At 40.2% G+C, this 23153-nt stretch overlaps 1 protein-coding gene across 1 annotated transcript in view; it reads right to left on the reverse strand.

Annotated features, from left to right (window-relative positions):
- Nucleotides 1-2973: 2973 nt before the first annotated feature.
- Nucleotides 2974-23153, reverse strand: part of cspg4 (chondroitin sulfate proteoglycan 4) — a 65465-nt gene continuing 45285 nt past the window's right edge. Inside the window, exons 6-11 of the mRNA XM_071922318.2 lie at nucleotides 20245-20421; nucleotides 12964-13162; nucleotides 12134-12265; nucleotides 11093-11253; nucleotides 8038-8221; nucleotides 2974-7161 (exon numbers count right to left, since the gene is read on the reverse strand). Coding sequence (XP_071778419.2) covers nucleotides 5291-7161; nucleotides 8038-8221; nucleotides 11093-11253; nucleotides 12134-12265; nucleotides 12964-13162; nucleotides 20245-20421 — 2724 coding nt within the window. The 3' untranslated portion in view covers nucleotides 2974-5290. The remainder of the gene's footprint in view (nucleotides 7162-8037; nucleotides 8222-11092; nucleotides 11254-12133; nucleotides 12266-12963; nucleotides 13163-20244; nucleotides 20422-23153) is intronic.

Genomic DNA, 23153 nt, shown 5'->3' on the forward strand with positions numbered 1-23153 from the left:
ACAGCAATGACCGATTATCACCAGATGTCAACGAAATCAAAACAAACAGGATGTCGCAGATAAACACTTTAATGACTGAAAAGCTGACTCATTGGAGGTCTTCATTCGACAGCAGTGACGCACCAACGGGGCAAAGAGGTTTCGTTTTCAGGTTTCGTGACTTCCATATCAAATGTCTGGTGAAGCTGGGAACAGATCGTAACCAGATATATATATATGATAGCATTTGCTATTTAAAGTTCAATAGAAACTCTGCAGAGACACACATGCAAACACACATCCAGGTTTAGTTACATCCTGCTTTCTGCATGTTGAGAAACAATTGAGTCTATAGATATTATAAACAGAGTAAAGCCTAAAGCAAACAGACATGAGGCTGTCTGAGAGCCTGTCTGTAAGATTTAATGCCAAAGTCAACACAACGCGGCTCAGCCTTATATTAAAGGTTAACAACCAAACTAATGGTCTTAAACTCATGGAGGATGCACATAATGCCGACTTAATTGTGTGATGCTTTGCTTGTAAAGGGAACTGTGTTATCTGGAAGATTTTTATTGCTGGTCCACTTGAGCTGCCTCTTCATTTTAACCTCATCTGAGTTTTGACAGATGAGGTAGAGCAGCAATTTTATGCTTGTTTGATTGACAAGCAAGTATAACACTAGTATACACATATATTACAATTCTGACACTGCAACGATGTTTGTTGTAGACTTTTCTGCATCTATATCCTCAACTAGAAATCTCTAAGCCTCTAATATAACTGGGCAAGGGTGTTTTTGTTTACTGACCACTTTCACCCACTTTGATCCAGTTCATTACAAACCAAAAGAATCAGAGTTGGTACTTCCTCTAGTCCTCTTTCTTCAGTCAAAAGAGTACAGGCATTTATCTTAGGCATCTCAAAAATAGTTCCTCCTCCCTGCCTTGTGTGTTTTCATTGCTAATGGTCTTTTGGGAGAAGGAGGAGTCAGCCTGTTCCAAACTAACGCTGACTAACATCCGCCAATCAGCGGCTCGGCTTCTCTGACCAGGCTAGAGACATAAAAGAGGAATCCTGCATCGAGAAACACATTTCCTTCCAAAGCATTAGGAATCTGCGATCTGGAGAGAGGCTTGTGGTCACAAAGCAATACATAGACTAGATTTGGGGTTGAATTGTCCCCCATAAATTATTTCTACCTCAAATGCATACAATGTATTTTTACTCGCTCTGCGTTTTTGGAAGCACCGTTGAGTTTTACTGAACTGTATTTTGTGTTTGGCTTCGGTCTGAAGCACTAACACCCTTTCCACTTCAAAAAATGGAGCCCTTCTCCTGGTTGTTTGAAATTTGTTTCGATGCATTTAAAGGCATTTCGACAACAAATTATAGTGCTATGTTTCATATTTTGATTACTGTTTGCCCTTCAGATCAGGTGTTCAGTTTATAAATGTTTTACTGCAATTCACATCGACCAATAATTCTTCTCACTCTCTCTCATACCTGCACACTTTTCTCATGTAAATATACAGTGTATCTTTTGTTTCAATCTTGCTGATGGAAAACAGAGTTGTATTTAGCCTGCTAAATACCCATGACCCGTGTCAGTGTGATTTAGTTTCTGCTGGTTTTAGTTTAGCATTTATTTTCATAAATGTTCAGTTTTAGTTTTTGTTTTGTTAAAGTTTTTCAATGGTTTTTCAATGGTAAAGTTTTAGTTTTTCAATCGTCAATAAGTGTGTTGGTAGTAGCTGTTTTGTACATGCTGACAGAAAACTGTATGTGCACAGTAGGCATCTGTGCATTGATAATGTATTGATTGTTGATCTCATCTTTCACCTCAGTCACAATAAGGCAACTGGCAAAAGACTAAAACTGATAAGAAATCAGGCAGAGTTTCTAGTTTCTGTTTAGTTTAAGGTTTTTCATTGTGTGTAGCTTTTATTTTTATTTGTTTACTAAAATGTTTTTTTATGCCTAGGTTTAGTCTCAGTTTTAGTTTCAGTTAACTGTGATATCCTTTGTGCACTCACTTCAAACTGCACACAACTTGAGATTTGACATCCATTACAGAGTGACTGGTTAGAGACCATGACATAAGCAAACACATGTGGACAGACAGCTGTGCCAGGAGAGTTATGAAACCCGCAGCATGAGCTATCACAGCAGAACACAGACAGACCAATGGCAGGGCAGTGACACCGGGAGAAGACAGGAGAGCAGGAAAATGTAAAACGCTGAGAGAAACACTGAAAGTAAAGGCCATTCACTGGAAAGAATGACGGCCGGAGAGAGGGCCTTGTTAAATGCTGACGAATGGCTGCACATACCGTCCTGTTCCTTAGAGGTCCTGTTTGCACCCTAACGCCACCTGGTGGTCAAAAGCACTTGTTGCATCCTTAAAAACCCAGGCAACAAGAGGTAGACCTTTAACACAAGGAATTTTATTGTCTTGTCTCCCTTTTTTCCCTTTTCCCCCCAAAAATTTGTTCTTCATTGACTTGCCTGGTAAAGTAAACATTCAAATAAAAAGGGAATGTTTTATTCTCCACACAATCTCTGATACTTTAAAAAGGATGTGTCATTTGTCTGGGTTGGGACGACAGACATTTTTGTTACATTTCTTCTTTGTTAAGAACAATAAAAAAAACAAACATATGCTGTTATTAATGTGTGTTGTGCTGAAAATGAATACAAATATGTTGAACATGACAGTGTATCTTTAAATTGGCTATAATATTGATTATTGCCTTGATAGAAACTACCAAAACTACCAAAATCTATATAGTAAAAATTAAATGAAAAACAAGTAAATTCTAAAAAGTACACTTCCTTTTCTATGAGCAAACATTTAGTGTTGGGCTAAGTGATAGAATGAAAACAGCTTTGGAGAGTAGCTACAATGTGTTATACTAATCTGGAATCAAAGTTCAACATTAAAATAAACAACAACAACATCATTAACAACATCATTAACACAGGTTTTGTTGCATGAACCTTTTATTTCCATTAGTGCCGGGGACAAGAGGCAAAAGCTTTGTTGGACATTTCTCTTGTTCCAGAAACTAAACATTGTTTTGCACTGCCATAATTTTGCAAGGCACATGTTGGATTACAGTTTAATCTCTGACAAAGCAAATAATCGAGTATGAGTAAGAGATATGAGGACAGTGACAGAAATAATAAATAATGAAAAATGAGGGGTGATGATGAAGTTGAGTAATAACCTCAAACCTTTAGTAGGCAGAAAACAGATGAGCGACAGAAAGAGACAAAGAATTGGAGTGGCAGACACGCACGCATGCACACACACACACACACACACACACACACACACACACACACACTAACACACGCACACACACACACACACACACACACACACACACACACACACACACACACACACAGAGAAGCCATTGTAGTTAATCTTGACATCTAATTACAGATATAATTACAGATCTAATTACGAAACACGATATATTCCAAGATGTTCATTAAGCCCAAAAATAGTAGGCTATTCAAAAATAGAATATTTACACACAAAAATTGGCAAGATATTTGGATGCTAAATCCAAAAACCCATGTTTTTTTTTATTTTTTGTAGCTATCTGTAAGAGATAATGATAATGTCACTGGAAATACACAGTCCATTTCCTGAGCTCTCTGCTGTCTTTTAAATCTATATCTGGAATCCTGCCCTTACAAAACTACAAAAATAGAAGATCAATAGAAGACGAATACAGCAAAGAATTCATTGTATACTCAGTATATAACTAAAGAAAAATTATAAGGTGTCATTGCATATGTATACAGTATGAGAAAGGAAATGTACAGCAAATACTCAAACTTACTCAGAAAGATTAGCTGTTTGAAACTTGTTACTCAGTGTAGTACATTTCCTTTAGTGGGTAGAAAAAAAGTTATCTGAACCTTTCTACTTGACCTAAAGTACTTAATTCAACAGTCTGATAGTTTGTGGATAAAGACGCATCACAGACTTTTTAAAAATATTTTTTATCAACTTAGCCTCCACAGGTCAGAGCGACGATAAAGATGTCTACAGAGGAAGAGGAGGATTCTGATTTAATGGTCTTAATTACAACAATGATAATCTAAAAGAGTTAATTAAAAAAATCTCTCATATTTTGAAGATATTAACTTCTCTCTATTCAGCTTAGATATGGAATGCATAATATCACAAGTAGCTTTTTGAAGACATGAAATAAATGTATTCTGTCAATAACATTTTTTTTTAAAATCAAGTGGAGCGTTTTATACATGATTCCCACCCTATCACCAACCACTTTCAGCTTTTATGAAATCTTAATTGTGGACTTGGAAAATGGAACCATCCCGGTTCCAGATGACCTCATCCCTGCCTGTCAGCCAATAAGGATGTGTTAAAGACCAATACTATTGAACAACGTCCTGCCTGCGGTCTACAAATTGTGAACTGTGCAGTTTTGTGGTCAGTGCCATGCCAGTCCAGTGAATATTTACAAGCACTTGGGAAGCATGCAAAAATAATAAAATATGAAAGATGATGAGATTACTCTGAGCTAAATTCAATCAAACCTGTGCAAGTTTTGCTAGAGGCAATTTTCATTTTAAACTGTTAATTTTATGTATTAACCCATCCGCTTTCCACCCAAAACGTGATGCGTTTGAGAACTCCTAAAATCAAGCATGTTATTGTGTAATGAAGCTAAACTGAATTTAGCCCTGAGAGACAAAAATACAGACAATGATACCTTAATAAAATAGAAAAATAAACAGAAAACACAAAGAGGCAGTTTGTCATCTTCTTGCGCATACAGCATATATCTACCTCATGATTTATGTACACACTTATCCACTTTCCTGATAAACCAAAACTAAAATCAAACTATTACCAAAACTTTAAATTACCTATGTACTCAAATGAATAATATTGGCCTATGATATCGTATGGAATACATTGGCAGAGCACACCCAAAATAAAAATTTTTGCAAACACAAAGCATGTTTATGTCCTCATTTGTGCCCTTTGACAAAAAGGAATGATAAAACTAAAATAAATAGACATGGCTAAAGCCTCCTAAGATAAGAAACTGCCTCTTCCATTGCCAATAGGTATTCAGTGTTTCATTGCCTGAGAATTGGTCCACAGTTTGATTGAGATACGTAAATAACCAATGACATCAAAAAATTATTTTCATTTATACTGCTGTGGCAAGAGGTCTTTAATACTAAGCGGAATGATTGTGGAGGCAGTCTTTCAGACACTCGAGGATCTACCTCTTTCTGTCTCCTCTCTCAAAGTGTCCTAGACCCAGTACTGGTTCTTTTTCAAGGCCGGGTTCGTTGTCCGACAGTGCTGCAACAACTCCGGGTCTGCGTCTTTGGAGTCCATGTTGGACATGGGGATGTTATTGGCCGGGTCAGTTTTCCGAAAGGTTTCTGCGCTGGCCACTTCTCCGTTTTTGGGCTTGGTCGCTGCCGTCTGGACATCGTGCTTGCCCGTCTTGTTTTTGCGGATCAAGTAGTAAGCCAAGATGGCTGCCAGAAGCAAGAGGAGGAGGATCACCAGAATGGGGATGAGAATAGACCAGAAGTTGTTGCGCCGGGAGACCACAGGTTTCCTGTGGGAGCCTGTGCCAGAGGAGGTTGTAGTGGGGGCATCTCCACGGGGCCAGTCCATGTCGCCCCTCCAGCGGGGGCTGGCTGGAGTGGCACGAGGGGTCCCTGCCCCACCAGGGAGGTCATTGCTGTCCATCCATGGGGATTCTGGGGGGACCCTCAACAGAGTGGCAGGGTAGACCCCAGAGGCGTTATAGGGACCAGTCTGGAAGGAAAGCACACATTCTGCAGGAGGGACCCCATGGGACTTGAGCAGGAAGCGGGCTTCATCCTGATTGACACCACCTCGTGATCCAGAAGAGCTGTTTAGGATTTCCATAGCCACACGGCCCTCATCTAGGTCCCGCTGGCTGAATGTGTCCACAGGCTGACCTGCAGCAGGACCTCCAGACCTCACAAAACGAGCCCCTTGTGGCTGTTGGATGACACTGAATGTGGGGGAGGTCCTGGTTTTGTTTGCCAGGGGAGTTGCATCCAGAAGCTTCCTGTCCAATCGGACAAGAGCACCTTGAGGTAAGAGAGGATCCTGAGCAATGTTGGCCAGAGGTTGGACTGTGATGTTGAGGACAGAGGATACATTAGCAGCCCGGCTGCGGGCTACAAATGCCACACTGTCTCGAGGTGAAGTGGACTTAACAAAGCGGACACTGACTCGGCCTTCTCTGATCTGTGTCTGGGTGAAGGCGGAGGTGGGCTGCCGGTCCACCATGACAGCTGCATACTTAGGAACACTAGTGATCTTGTAAAGGACATCCTCCTCAATAGGGCCACCTGTTGTGGCCCTCAACATCTCTTCAGTTACTAGGGTCTCATCATCTCCTTGCTTCACCTTGATCTCTGGGGCTTTGTCAAGAACCAGGGTACGAGCAAGGACACCAATGTGGAGTGTGTGTGGCTCTGTTTGGTGTTTCCCGTCGGACACAATGAATTCCACAAAGCCATCAGCAAGGCTGCCATCGCTGACAAAGCCCACCTGCCCACGATTGACCATCTCTTGTGTGAATTCAGAGATGGGGTCCATCGTGAGTGAGTCAACCAGCCGACCAATGCTGGGGGCTTTGGTTACCTTAAAGCGCACTTCATCTGGTGGACTGTCCTCGTCTCGAGTGTTGAGATGCTTCTGGGTCAAGATGGTCATGGAACCTTGAAGGACCTCCAGGAGCATGTCTATGCTGACCAGCTCGGGGGGATTAGAGTCCCGTCGTTTGATGGAGATGTTGAAGATCTCCTCCAGGACCACAGACTGGGCTGGGGAGGCCACACCACGGCCCTGAGGGTTCAGACGGGCCCGGAAGGAGAAGCTGTCAAAGGAGGCCCCTGAGTCATCGTGGAGGTACTCCAGCTCTCCCTCAGTCACATCCTCCTGCATGAAGTACGGGGCATCACGGGGCAAGTCCAGACCACCCAGGGTGATGCGTCCATGGCCAGGGAAACGCCTTATCTCAAAGACCACATCCAGTTTGCCTCGCTCAGACTCAGGAAGGCTAGCCAGAAGATTGGAGGCGTCGAGAATGGAACTGTCAATAGCCTTCCCCTGGCCCTGCACAATTTCCAGACCTGAAGGGAAACAATAAAAACAAATCTGATATTTTAAACGTTTTTAAATTCTAGTTTCAAACAGATACTGCACACAAAGCTTGGCTGTCTGCTGCTACTATTTAATTATGCAGCAGTGTAGGTTAGGCAGTTGGCAAACTTGGAGAGGCAGATGGAGCAGGGGGTTGTTGTTTTGGCAAAGTCAAAGCAGGGGTGGTACATCGCACATCTTTAGACTGCTCAGACAGTGAACAATTACATAACGAGAAACAAATTGTAAAACTCTGAAAAAGCTAAAATGAACAACTGGCTTTTCCACCAAAACAGCAAATTAATCACAAATGTGCAGCAATGACAAGATTTTGTCAAGGATGGCCAATTTTTATCATGGCATGTCCTCATATTAATAAGATCCAGTGGCAATTGTGTGTCTGTTAGAGTTTGTTCATCTGTAAACAATCTTGATGCACAATTCAAATCAAGCTACCACAGAATGTTTTTCACAGTGAAAATAGTTTGAAAAAACATACATATTTAGAATTATGGCAATGTACAAACAACGTCTGACATGTCTCATTGGGGCGATGGAAGCCTAAAATAAATTGGTAAATGAACTGTATTGTAGTGACTGGAGGGTTAAGGGTTCAAATTCCTGGACCAACTGGGAAAATCTGGGTGGGGTAAGTGGACAAGAATCCCCCTGCCAACAACTACTGTTGAGGTGCCTTTGAGCAAGATACCTACACTCCATCTACTGCTGAAGACTACATTTGAACTGGGCAACTCCCTGGTGTGAGTGTGTGAAGTTCTTTAAGTGTGAAGCATGGCATTGAAGACAAAGACCAAGTGTGTTCAGTCAATCAAATCCTTCAGCACCTCCTTCATTTTATTGCTTACCTTTGTTCTTCCACAGCTGTGTGGAGATGTTGCTGTGAGCAGCGTAGTAAGAGACGGTGATGGGGAGGATGTGACGGACGTCTGGGGCTGGTTGGGACGACAGAATGAGATCTATGGAGTCCCTCACCACCCAAAAAGGCTCTTCAGGAATCTGGTGCTCATAGTAAACTGCTCCTGACTCCAGCTGGGAAACAAAAACAGAAGATGGTGAGCTGTTTTAAGGTAAAATCAAGTCACAATTATTCAGAGAGACAAGGTTCCATTTGTAGGTAAAGTAAAGTAAAATTTTCTGTTACATACTCCCAGTAGTGTATTTTGGTCTAAAATTAGTGGCCGTTCTGATATAAAAACAGCTATTGGGAAAGATGATCAACGTAATTTGGTTCAATATCTACTGTACCAGGTGTTATAAAATTTTATACAGATTACATTGATTTTTTCTTTCCAACAGATATTTTTAGAGATGGGCAGCAATATTGAAGTCGATATTAGCAACATTTTTACCGGTGAAATCCCTTTCGTAATAATTTGTTGACCATTTTACTTTATTTGGGCAGACTGTAACTCACATTTTAGTTTGGTAAAATATTTCGTTGCTCTTTCTACCTCTGACGTTTGCAGGCACCACAGTAAATTGAGAACCCAACAGGCTGCGGCAGAGGTTTGGCATAGTTAAACTGGGATACGGGTTAGGGAACTGGAATGTGACTGCCTGTGTATGCTCTCTGAGGTCACTGTGTCCTAAACTCAACTCTGCTCACACACATACACACACACACACACACACACACACACACACACACACACACACACACGTGCATGCACAACTGCATTCATGCGTGCACGCACAAAGACACAATGCTGCTGAATAACTCTGGTCAAATCATCAGATCGTATTTTCAGCTCAGCAGAGTGTTTCTCTGTGTATGTCTTTGTATATGAATGTTTTATTTTCTGTTAGATTTCTCGTCACGCTCAAAATGGATCAGTTCACGGGGAAAGAATTTGTTCTCATGCTCATCCAAGCATGCTCAGATGTCAGGAATGGAAATGAGCATGGGACCAATACTGTGGAACAGAGGCAAAGAGGAGCAGAGTGAGAACACACTGCCACCATGGCAGTCCCATACTGGGCTGTGGTGCATGCACAGTGGGAATCTTCACCAGTCTGGTTGATATTTTCTGCACTATGTTGGTACATTGTGTACCCCATACCCCTCCAGTAAGGCTTGTGAAGGTTGCTATCAAAATGCAATCCATTTTCTGCTAAAATGTAATCAGTAATGTAATATATTTGAATATTCTATGTAATCTGAATACTTATACTTATAATACTGCTTTCTTTTGGGTTACTTTGCCTCCAAAATTGATACAAATGACAGATTAAAGTTGCCAATTGTTTGCAATGTAATCACTGAAATACCATCATATGTAACACATTTATTCCCCAACAGGGTAAAGCACCTGAACTAGAAGATGGCACTCAGTGCAGAGCAATGAATTCAATATGCAATGAGGCCCCCTGCTGGCAGAAAAGTGTTGATGCCTCACATACTGAGAGCTTGAAAGATGCTGAAATATTTCACTCAGGTACAAAGTACTGTGGTGTCAGATACATTTTACTCACGATAAAGTTAGAGTACATCATTTATTTTGAATAACAGGGTTACACTTTATTTAGATAGTCCAATGCTGATACTCAACTTACTATCAAATGACTAATGTGTCACTAAAAAGTTTACAGAGTTCCAGGTGATACACAAAATAGTGCGAAAAGTAGTCTAAAGATATTTAATGTGCCATTTATTCTCTTTTTGACCAGCTGTGAGACGAGTGGGCACAACAGTTCCTCTTGCATCCCCATATATTTAAAATCTCTGTTTAAAAAAAACTAATAATAATAATATAATAATATTTTTTGTGCATGCTACAAAATTGTCCCACCAAAATATAATGGTTATCCATTTTGACATGGAATATCATATTCATGACCAGCTAAATATTTTAGGATGATCAATATCAGCAAACTAGTATCAATTATGGGAGCTTGAGTCTAGACTGACTGTGTTTTACCAATGAGAGAGTCCATTATATTCACCTCTCACATGCCTAAAAATAAAACTCAAGTAAATGTAGGAGTAAATATGTGAAATAAAGGAAGAATTTTAAGCAGACTTTTAAAAATATGCAGAAAAGTCACAATACCCCCAAAATCCATGCAAGAGCAGAAACTGGAACAGTCCTAATTGCTGATTTTCCACTTCTGGAAAAGTGGTGGGTATTGCAGCACCAGTTTGTGCTGAAAGGAGGATTAGCTGGGCTATATTTGTATGAAACCAGTATTATGTCTTCTCATCTGTCTGCCTGATGGTATATGCAGTAGACTACTAGGCTGAGTCGTGCATACTGGCTATTAATAAACATGTTATTACCTGCAAGTAGATAAGATTTGGCCAGCCAACTTGATGTTGGCTGTAAATCACTTTTCAAAACATTCTTTTTTAGATTTGCTTTTACTTGAACAGTGTTGGATTCTCTGTCATTTTTCTATTTATACTTTTAACCTTTAGTCATTGTTTCCGGGCCCTGCTTTTGCTTTTGCTCTTATCTTTATCTATACTTTTACTATTATTACTATTTATATTCATTGAATTACTTGACCTATGACTTTTGAATTTCCCTGTTTTAAAGTTTGTATTTTTAACTTTGTTGACTTACTTTATGTGCAGCACTTTGTAACTATGTTTTGATAAGTGCTTTATACATAAAGGTTATTATATATATATATTATATAAGATTTATTTGGGGAAAAAGAATAATAGTCAAACTTACAGTGTCCCCTAGTGCATGCAACATTTACCAATACACGGGATATGATGCTACTATCCCTTGTGTCATTATTATTTAAAAAAATACTTTCAAAGGAATGCATGTTTTGGAAAGGGAAGACATAAATACGTAGTTAAAAAAGGGATGAAGAGAAAAAAAAAACATTTCCTGACTCTTAACTGCCTCTTAAAAACACACATTACCATCACACAGGAACACACATTACCTGTGTTTGGGAGAAGCGGGTAATTTCCTCATACTGGTTCCTGTCGTTGGCTAAGATGAGTCTTCCCAGACGAGGTGGGCGGACAAGTGAGTAGCTTATCTCATTTCCATCCTCATTGGTCACAGCCCCCAGATTGGCACCGGTGATAGGCTGTCTTGTTCCTGTGAAAGTACACACATGCTCTGAGTGCTGAGGCGATTCTGTGGAAAATGGCCTCTTGCCAGTGTAGTGTAGCTTGTAAAATTAAGCGGAATCTAAAATTGCCTCAAACTTTTGCGGTTACAGTAACTCATGCACATTTCTGTGATGACATCTCAGTCTGATGTGGAGAGTTTCGTTCCAAAATTATATCCACCATTTGAAAAATGTGACACCTCGTCTCATACAACGATCGCCGGCATGAATGTAAAGCTCATTATGGAATATAACTGAAGTTATTGCCTTCGCTGAGACATGTGCTCACAAAAGTTCCATTTCTGCAGGTGCAATTTCAGAAATTGCATCTGAAGACGCAACGCTGTGTTTTTGAAACATCGCTCACTGAATATCAGGTAACATTTCGTGTCCGAAGGATTTATGCAGCAGTTTGGAAGGAAGCCATTCATGTGTATGCACATTTCTATTTGGTGCACTATACGTTTTGAATTTGATTTTTTTAAAGTCACCTTCATAGTGCAGCAGTTGGGATCACAGAGGACTTACAACGTTACATTTTAGCCATTTAATTGACACACAAAGAGTGACTTATAATGAATGTGACAATAGAATAAGCTTAAATTCCTATATCATCAACATTACAAGCAGGCAATGGTGCTCACATAATAAATTTCACACTATTTCTGGGTCTGCAGCATTTTCAGCTATAATAGAGAAGTGCTAGATAAACAAATAAGAAATAAGACAAGAAGAAAAGGTAATTTTTTTGAAGTATCATTATTAACGGTTAGGTCGACCACCGAGTCACCCCAGTCTTCTCACTGGAGCTCTCCTTCCCTCTGTGCCTTATTCATGGCGTGAACCTGGAGGATTTTGGCATCTTACCTGGAAACACCATGAGCTCCTCCTGCGTTTCCATGGTGATGGTGAGAGGCCTGGCGGTGACGACAAATCGGTAGAGAGGAGAAGTGTGCTCGCCGTCTGTCACCGTGAAGCTGAAACCACCCGACTCCTCACCTGGTGGGAGAGCAACGGCTTGAACTCGGTTCCTTTTCTTTCTTTCTTTCTTTCTTTCTTTCTTTCTTTCTTTCTTTCTTTCTATACGATCAACCTTCTGATACTCCAAGCAGATTAGAGGAAAGGCTAAGAATTATTTGCAACTGACCCAAAGGTGCCCATATGTAGTGTTATCCCTTTAACCTATATGCCATATTTACCCTATGGGGATCAATAACATGTCAAATTATTATTATATTCATTATTTTAATTACCTATCCCTTATAGGCCATCCTTGTGGCCTTGAGAGAGACAGAGATGCCGTACTGTTGAACTGCAACACTTGTAGCCATGATGGAAATGACAATTTTATTAAATACATTAAAGGGGCAGTAAGTACGATTTTTACTGCCCCATAGCACAACATGGCCTTAATGTATCTGCGGGGGTTTTATAGGGTTATTGATCAATACCAATACCTCAATGATTACTTCGCAAGGTAGAGAGAGATTTCTGGCTTTCAAAACTCAGAGACTTGTGTAGGAGGTGATATGTTTTATCGATGTTGTTGCAATTCCTACTGGTCGCTAAAGTTCATAGATAATTTCATGCCCGTTTAAAAAATAATTCCCAACAAATTGCATTAAATGAAGGAATTACATGTCTCGAGGCTATGAATGTGCGGCGACTTCCTTTCCTCTCATCCTGTCCGGCCTTACCTTCGTGAATAAAGATGACCTCCCCGTTGTTGATTTGAGCCTGTGTGAAATTCAGGATGCCCTCATCGGGTGACTCCTTCAGCGACACCATCCCATTGGTCGGCGCCTCGACGTGGTAAACCAGTTGCTCTGTAGGGGTATCGGCGTCGTCAGTGTTCAACATGCTGGAGGTGATATCAGATTCCTCACCAGCAAGAACCTGAGAAACATCAAAGAGAGAGTGAGACAAGGGGAGAGAGAGAGAGAGAGAGAGAGAGAGAGAGAGAGAGAGAGAGAGAGAGAGAGAGAGAGAGAGAGAGAGAGAGAGAGACAGAGATAGATAGATGCTGCAGATTACTGTCACAGTGAGGGCCACTTTGAGAAGTGTGAATCAAGACAAGGGCCAAATATTTATTTAAAAACTAGAAATTGAACGAGGCAAACAATGATCTTTGACCATGTTTTTAAATGTCCCATTTAGCCTACTAACAGATAGGCCGCTGGATATAAAGGCCTAAACAATATGACAGATCAATGGCTGTGTCTATGTCTACTTGAAAAGTAAAATAATCATTTTATTTTCATAACACATACTACACAACATACTGTATAGCTGCCTCACAGGCCTAAATGACACATAGATAGATAGATAGATAGATAGATAGATAGATAGATAGATAGATAGATAGATAGATAAATAGATAGATAGATAGATAGATAGATAGATAGAGAAAGAAAGAAAATAAAAGCAAAAAGAAAGCAACTGAGGAAACAAATGAAAGAAACATATAGCTGCCTCACAGCTATATCACACAGATAGATAGACAGATAGATAGATAGATAGATAGATAGATAGATAGATAGAGAAAGAAAGGAAATAAAAGCAAAAAGAAAGCAACTGAGGAAACAAATGAAAGAAACATATAGCTGCCTCACAGCTATATCACACAGATAGATAGACAGATAGATAGATAGATAGATAGATAGATAGATAGATAGATAGATACATAGATAGAGAAAGAAAGGAAATAAAAGCAAAAAGAAAGCAACTAAGTAAACGAAAAGAAAATGAAAGCAGCAAATGGAGAAACCTTGAAAGAAATTAAGCACCAAAACAAGACAAAACCCGTCCTACAAACAGCCACCTCCAAAGTAACAATTTAAAAGGTTAATTATTTCTCCGTGGCAGTCTAGACGCTCCTGTTATCAGAAGATGGAGCACAGCGGCACAGGCTGAATGACTCTCCCTGGGTGGAGGGGCTTTAATGGACTTCTAATGGTCGACTGGCTGAAAGGAGCATTAATTGAAAGAAATGGGCCAGATCCCCCGAAAGACATTCTTAAATAGCAGGAATCAGTTGGGAGAGTGAGCTGAGGGTGCCCTGCAATAAGAGGTACGTATCGATCTCCTCGGAAGGCATTCGCTCTCCGATACCTCCCTCCCTCTCTCTCTCTCTCTCTCTGTCCCCCTCTCTCTCTCTCTCTGTCCCCCTCTCTCTCTCTCTCTGTCTCTCTCTCTCTCCAGTCTCAGGATAAAGAGCAAGATACCTCGAGGCAGAAGGAGAAGGAGAGAAGAAAGCTCAGTCTCACATAAATTCAATCAGGGATACTTATGCTTCAAGTTTCACTGTTTCCCACACTGCAAAGTCAGTTCAGCAGATAATTTATACTATATGGCACATGCAAGCGAATGTATATAACATGTGACTGTTGTGTATCATCAGTCGGTGTCCAACGCATCCCTGGAGTTATTTTGTGATGAAGTGTTGTAATTAACTTTTTTGGCGTATCCACTTTCCCTCAACCTGCCTCCTCTACTTCTCCTTCAGTCGGTGATTTCCTACGTTTCCCAGAATGACTTTCACCAACCCCGAGGGAGCGGGCCTGAACTTGTTGCATTCAGCTGTGGGTTGTAGGTGTAGTTTGAGAGAGCAATAGTGATAGTGATCGCATAGTAAGAGCAAGAGAGTGAAAGTTTTTTCCAGTCGAGAAAAGGTGAGTCAAAACTTAAACAAAACACATAAAACATGTCTTGCAGTTGCATTGCATTCTGGTCTATTGAGGCTACTGTCAAATTGTTATCTCTTCCTCTTCTACGATGGATTTTTCCCTGTGTGATTCGGTGTGAGAAGCCCTTGCCCTTTAATTCTGAGGGGCTCATACCAAAACCTGATGTTTACCGTAGATTTTAGATCGCTGAAACATTTTCTGCTAACAAACTCCACTGTAGCAGCGCTGGACATATCTCGATGTGATGTCACGTCATTTTACGTTTGGCCAGTTATCCACAGGAATAAGAAAAATACCACTGAACAACAAAATGGAGCCTGAAATGCAATATACACCACACATAGCTTTTTCTAACAGTGTTAAAGTGGATGGGTGGATTTTTCTGTTAAATAGCAGCTAAATAAATACTTGGTCGTTTAGTATTTAAGTATCTATCTCTAGCCGAAACAATCTAGTCAGTTACTCTCATTTACTGGCCATCAATATAGCGCCTAGATAACAAGTGCCCATTCACTGGAAAAATATGGAGTTTAAACTTGGTACTGTTGTGAAAATAACAAAATTGTCGACTTTTCTCAGTCTTCTCTATCATTTCTGCTGTGGTTCAATATAATAAATGTGTTGTGAGATATATAATTCAGTTGCCTTACATTCCACCGCTCATAACATCCCATTCAGTTTGACACTCCATCAAAGCTCCATCACGGTGACAGACAGCATCAACAGTCCAAAACCATAATCCATCATTACACACTCTGTGCTTCCGTGTGGAGAAATTGCTTCCCAGACAAGAAGCATGCGAATCAAAGCACAGAGAGAAGAGAACATGTTGATAGCTCGAATTCTGTGGCTGTTAAACTTTTATTTCACCGATACTGTTTACAGAAAGTGACAACCGAGGTCGTTAAAAAGCTGGATCTTATTCTCTGCCTGTACTTCCTATCTCAATGTACCTGTTTCAGTGCGAAAACTGGGACCCATTTACAGTACTAAACCTTTTTTTTTACTCAGAAACTCAGGAAACACATTTAGAGACGGGGGCTTTCTTTCCCCATGAGAGCTGAGTTTACATACGTGGAAAGAAACGCAAACAAGAGAAAGACACAAACAATATTTACAACCAATTAAAACACTTGTCAAACATTAACTAAAGGTGCTATGTGCAGCATTATACCATCAATAAATCATTACCACATTAATTTAGAGACGTTAGTGTAATTACTGTAAACAAACACAAACATTGCTGAGATGATTGTCAGCCTTTTACATTATGAGCCACTGGGTTGGATTTGGTGGGAAATCTGCTGGATTGCTTTATGGCACAAAACAGGAAGAGGGCGCTGTTCTTCCTGCACAAACTAAAGCTTTCAGAGGGTCTCACAATAGCAGATGGTGGAACAAGTGAAAGGCCGATGGAAAAATCACTTCCAACAAGTTTATCGTCTTCAGTAAAGCAAAAAGAGAAAACAAACGCACCCAGAGTGATGCCAGGGAGAGGGAGGGGAAGATGGGAGAAGTCGCAAAATCCTCTTTGCAGCAGAAAGTAACGGGGCTTATGGGAAATGTGGTCTTAACTTTGAGAAGCAGTACCACAAACAATCCCACTGCCGTGAGATAGAAGCTTGACCATGTCATTGTCTCGACTGTGGTGTCATTTGTGTACAGTAATTTTACCAAGGTATCACAATTATTTGATAATGATATATTATACAATTATGCATTTAAAAATGCTGCTCAGCACCTTTAAAATATTCACAAAGCTAATCAGGTTCTTAATCAGATTGCTGACTTGGCTCTTTGCAACCAAAGCATGAAGCTTCAGGGTTTACTGCAATTTGTTCCAGGTATATGGAGCACAAAATCTAAAAGCAGTATTTCCCAGGTCAGTGCTAATCCGAGGAACCTGGAGCGCCAGCCGGTCCTGAGAGCGGCTCTGATAAACTCCAACTCTCCAATCAATCCAGTCAAGCGACATAAGATATAACAGTCATGTTTTTGGAGGAAGCGCTTTATAAATAAATAGAAACCAATGCTAATCTCTTCTCATATAAAGAGAGGGCCAGCCTACTTTTTGATGTAAAATGCTGTGATACAGCCACAACAAAAAAACAGACACTGCAAAAACATCCATCTCAAAAAATAATTTGATTTTGTATGTAGTCAACACAAATATTTTTCTTGAGCAGGTGAAAAAGTCTGCAAAGTGGGTGAGATAATTTCACTTGTTTTGATAGAATTCAAGAATTTTCTAAAAAAAAAAAGGGAGCCATGTCTTAAAATAAGTCTGATCACACCACTGGTTCCAACACACGGTCACTCCTTGTCCAGATGGAGATTTTTTTTTACAGTGTATTCCTCAATCCCTAACACTAGATGGCCACATCAGCCCGCTCTGCACCAGCAGGAAGGCAGCAGGCAATTTAGGGCAGGTAATCTGAAAATGGACCCGCAAATTGACGGTTTATATAACAATCAATACATTTAGCACCTAAGAGGATGGGCTGCAAATTCAATTTGATCGGACACAATGGCTGATATTTCATTTGGAGGCAGTAATGAAGGAGCTGCCATAGGCAAATGACTTAGTTTGCAGATGACTCAACAGGATACCACTGTCTCTTAAATGTCTGAGACTCTAAGGGGCGCCAGACGTCTGAAGCTGTATCCCAAATTGCCCTGGCATCCAACATCTCCGTCTCTTTCCTCAAGGATATGGAAAAGGCACGGCTGGTTTAAGTATAGGGTATTGCTGGACAAACTATAGGAAAAAGAAGCTGATGAGATGGTGTATCGTTTCTTTATCCATACCCACAAGCCATGCAGCTGCAGTCCATGGCCGTGAAGGAAAGACGATAGCAATGCCATTTTGATTTAAACCCACCGTCTGCAGTTACGGTACTTCTCCCCGAGACACAGACTAACTACTCAAACACCTGATGTACACTCCCCTGCTTTGTGTTTTGATGTGGGATAAAACAAAATTACTGTACCCGGTGAGAGCTAGAGGAGGGCAGCTTTCATTCATCTAGTCACTCACTGGTCATATGTACAAATAGCGAGGGGATTAGGACGGGCATTCACAGCAAAAGTGTTTGGATAGTTATATAATCCTGCTAAGACTTGAAAGAGTCTGGAGAGAGACGGAGGTGGTAGACAGGCTGGTAGATAGAGAGACCTACATATTTAGACAGACAGACAGATAGATAGACAGATAGATAGACAGATAGATAGATAGATAGATAGATAGATAGATAGATAGATAGGCAAACAGATGGACAAATCCAGATAATTAAATACATAAGACAGAGCCAGATTGTCAAACAGTCAGACTGACGCAGAGGGACAACTACAGACATAAAGTAAAGCCAAGTAGAACCAGATAGACACACAGACAAACCCTGAGTGTATACCCTAATGGAGACCAGCTGTATCCTATAGCCTGGGCCAAATGGGATCAATGGTGATCATGAACAGAGCCTGATCATGGCCATGTTAGTCATCATGTCTGATCATCTGCTGTGGAGGTCACTACACACACACTTCCTGCTTTAAATCAATCCAAGCGCCGCTGGGCCAGTCCTGGCTCTGTGTGCTGAGAAATCCACATATTATTATGTTACATTCTGCAGCCGCAGCAGAAGAGGCGCAGGGATTGGCTGCCGCCCTCACTCTGCCAGAAAACCGCGGTCTTGTCGACCATCTTGGTTTTCCAAAAATACGGGTTGCCAGGGAGACGCAGAGCCGCAGGCAGAGCAGGGAGGGCTGAATGACACAGTTGGTTTCCAGTTCTGTGAGCTGATTACTGCTGGCTTTTTCCAACTGCCTGCCGACTCTTACAGTAGAATCTGCTTCATTGATCTTTCAAAACTTTTCTTTTTTGTCTGAAGGAAAGCATATATTTCTGCAATGTGTGGCAAAACCCCTCTGAACCCAGATACTAATTAATTAAACATGCAACTGAATAAACATGTCATTTCATTACGTGTGTTCCTTTCATCTGACAGAACCTGCTAATGGTGTGTATGAGACTGGGCAATAATTAAAAATTATTACTCACCTTTCACTATAATGATATTGTGATAAAATAATGATATCAAGTTATTGTGGTACAGAATTCTGTTGTCTGAATTAATGATAAAAAGCAAATACTAATTAAAATCTATCACAAAATGAAATCTGAAACAAATTAGGGAATATTACAGTTTTATCATACTGTACTTTATATTACAGTTTAATGCGATGAACATCAATTTGATTATTTGATTATTTAACATATGATTTTGCATATGTTAGAAGATATTGTTATATATATCAATATTGGAATAATTTCTTATGATCATTGTGATATGAATTGTTCCCCTATCGTCCCTGATGTTAACTGAGGTATTTGCAAATTTAGGGCTGCATTAACATGCATACAGATGTAGCCATCAGGGAAGTTACATAGGCAGTGCATACAATAGTGAATCACTGCAGTACTGTTGAAATGTGATTGACAGGATTCACTTAAATATTTAAATTTTTTGGAACATCCAAGCATCAGAAGGTGCAAGGAGTGATTTGACAATAGTTCAATGACAGAAAGGTATTGAAAAAGAATAGTTCCTGTACATCTATTGTACTTGGCAAATAAACTGGACCTGATTCTGACTTTGATGCAGGATCTGCTGCGATGTGATGAGATGTGAGAAAGAAAAGCAATGATGGTTGCTATTTTATGACTGAACCTTTCATGTCAACTATCCCTTTAAATAAAAGCTCAGTTGTGTGTTCACGTGCTGGTGGTAACTTTTAAGTGGGCTGCTAAACAGCATTGCATTCATGTGACAACCATTGATGTCCTGCAGTTTAACAAGCTCATTTAACAAACTTAATTTAAAGAAATATTGTTTATTTTGGTTGGCCTGGCTAACTACAATCATGTAATAAAGGTGCATGTGTATGTAATTTCTTAAGTGTTTTCTTGCTGTTGACGGACATAAAACTTGATTTTTCCACCATGTTCAGAAGGTGAAAGATAGTCATTACATCATAACTTGGAAATTCGGGTAGCAAAATTTTATGTGACTTTCTGACTTCATATTTCGACTTTGAATGGCGTTCATGTGAATATCACAAGTCATTTTTCCAACATCCGATAGTACATGAATGCAGGACAACTATGTAGTTTCCACTTTATGGGTATAATAGATTTTCCAACAATAGCAACTTTTCCAACCCCCTTTACAGTTGAGCATATTGGAAGAAAGCTCAAAGTAACAGTGCATGGCTTTGCAAACAGCAAAACATTACCTCCAGTCCGGTGTTACGTGTCAGTTTTGGCGGTTCATCGTTGACTGGTATGACAGTCACTGAGATGGTGACAGGGAGGCTCCGGCGCTCAATCTCATAGGCCGAGGCAGAGAGCGTGAAACTGTCCTCGGTGCTCTCGGTGCTGTCATGCATGTAGTAGACGAGTCCAAGTTTCACCTGGAAAAGACAAAAGGGACCCGGTCGACACTCAATCTTAACTCAGACCTGATTGTCAGGACACGCTTGAGCTGGGCAAAGGATGGGTGAGCCTAAAAGGTTGAATAAAAATGTATGTATGAGTGTGTTGCCGTGCAGACAAATATCCCAATAATATTCTGCTTTTGAGTGGGTGCATGAAAACATTATATCCTGTTTAACCTGGATAAACTCTTATGACAATTAGGAGAAACCTGAATCAAGGGTTTCTACAGTTTCAACTTCAAAATTCCACACTTTTTACCTTAATTTCCTGATTTGATTTGAAGATTTTGATGTTTTAATATGATTTTAGCAGATAGTTATCTTGCCCATACTAAATCTGCCATATCACTCTATAGACAGATAGAAGATTATTCTTGAAAGCAACAAAGATCACAATATGTGAGACGGGATCAAAAACCACAGAAAATGTCATATGTATGTAGTCATATGTATATTGGGACAGTATAACAATATTTTTCCATACTTTTCCAAACTTTTTTGTGCAATTTCCAAATTTATCAAGACCTGGAAATTATCAAATTCTCTTTCCATACATTTACAGACTTCCCAGACCTGTGTGGCAACCCTGTGAATAAGGCACCTGCAATATAACAATATTACCTCGAATACTGAGATATGTATACACCTTATCCCATGAAGTGTTAGTTTTTGTGGTTTTTATAAGCTGAGGGCGTTTTAACAGTGAGATATGAAGATGCATATAAACAGTTTCATATGGATTAAGACCTTATCCAGGATATGACCCCATATAACTAGCATATGAATAGTGTGTGCATGTAAATGTACTCTAGACTAAGTTTGCATGGAATAAAATCAGAAAATGAGAACAAGTTTCCCAAAGCAACAGGCCCTCAATTCATTGTGTTCCACTTGACTCTTTTCAATGAGGCTGAGCTTGGTCAGCAAACGCAGCATACATTTACATCTATTTCCAAATGCTCAAAAGACTGATTTCATTTCATTTCATCATGTTTCTAGAAGGAAATACCATCTTGATGCCCCTAGAATACATTTTGTTCTGTAGTACGTTTTGTTCGTCTGTTAAACGGCCAGTTCAGGTATTTGAATGTAGAAAATCTTCTGCACGCTTGGAAACTATCCGTGTTGATAGGCGCAAAGGAGAAAGCAAGGCAGGCCACCATAAATTAATGTGACATCCAAATATTGTCTTCACTAGCACATTAAAAATCGTCTCGAGAAGGTCCTTGACTGAAATGTGATTTTTAATGCGCAAGTGACAATAGTGTGGAAGTGTCTTTTATATTCAGTTCAGATATCTGAGGTTTCGATAGACAAGGACATACAGCTAATTCGTTCTGACCTACAAATCAATGAGCCGTAGCAGTGTGAGTAGTGAAACTGAAAAAAATAACTATATAGTTTATCTCCTGTCCTGACAAAAAGTATTGTTCGAACAGAAGTGGATAGAATATAGTTTAGTAGCTTTTACGACTATAACTTTTGCTTATATGAAATCTTAACCCCAGTTATCAAGTCTGACCTTTAAAACACACAAAAATAGTTCCTGCTGTTTGTCTTTGCAGGGCAGCGTTCTTTTCAAAAATTTCAGACAAAGGCTATAATCAGGTCCCAGGAGCAGGCAGCAGCACAGGGACAAGGAGAGCCTCCCTGGTGCGATGAGGCCTTGAGAGGAACCAGATGCACAAAGGAATCCGTCATCCGTCATCCAGTGTCAAGTGATCTTGATGGAAAACAACACCTGTGGCCTGGCCAAGCCAACTCTGTTGATTTTCTATATTAAAAAACAGAGGAGGAATCTCATTTCCTAGCATCCTGTGTCCTTGTATCTTAGTGCCGTCTGAGAGGAAGAATCAAGGATCCTCCTCCTATCTGATACCTTTTGAGAAGAGTACTAGAGAAGGACAAAGTACCGAGATTCGGTGTCCCTCTCTGCACAAAGCAGGACTATTGAAACTTTGTCTATAACCAGGCCAGTAAGCCTCTATGATGAGAAGACCCGCACTCGAGAGCAGGAAGTGCCTAATGGATCCCATATGGTTGGCATCCTACTGGAAAAACACCCCCCATCATTACCGATCGGGGAAAGTGAGCGAGACAATCAGTCTCCTCGCTGGGACAATAAACAATGGGTGGTTGTTGGACATGTGGCCATCACATTTACTCAAAGAGGGACAATGTGTCTTTCTGATGTGTGTGTCAATATCGAATTCTAATTGCACGATTTAGTCTGTCAAGTTTTGATTTTTGAGTGATGCATTTTTAATCGTGGGATCTGTTTACCTAAAAGTGAGTGAGATAAAAATGCAGGACCTGCATCACTTTGCTCCAAAAACAGAGTCTATTTTGAAAAATGAACATGTCTGTGTGGGTTTTAATGGCTTTAAAGTTTTCCACAGATGGAAGACCTAATGGGCACCCGATGGAGAGCTGAACCTGATTAGAGGCAAGGTGTTTTAGAACAAAGTGTTGCAGATTTCACATATTTTCTCCAGTTGGATTTCACATATTTCATCCAGTTGGATTCCACTCAACATAACATATGTTATAGGATGCTTGGATGCTGGAGGACGCGCATAACTCCAGTACTTTCATTACTCAGAGAGGGAGTGAATCATAATGCTGTGGTTAACAAAATGCCGTACCTTTTCTCACACATTCTACTCTCCTGTGACACATCTGGGAGACATGGCGCACGGAGTAGCTTT

The sequence above is a fragment of the Centroberyx gerrardi genome, chromosome 4 (genome assembly GCF_048128805.1).
Source record: "Centroberyx gerrardi isolate f3 chromosome 4, fCenGer3.hap1.cur.20231027, whole genome shotgun sequence".
Taxonomy (NCBI): Eukaryota; Metazoa; Chordata; class Actinopteri; order Beryciformes; family Berycidae; genus Centroberyx; species Centroberyx gerrardi.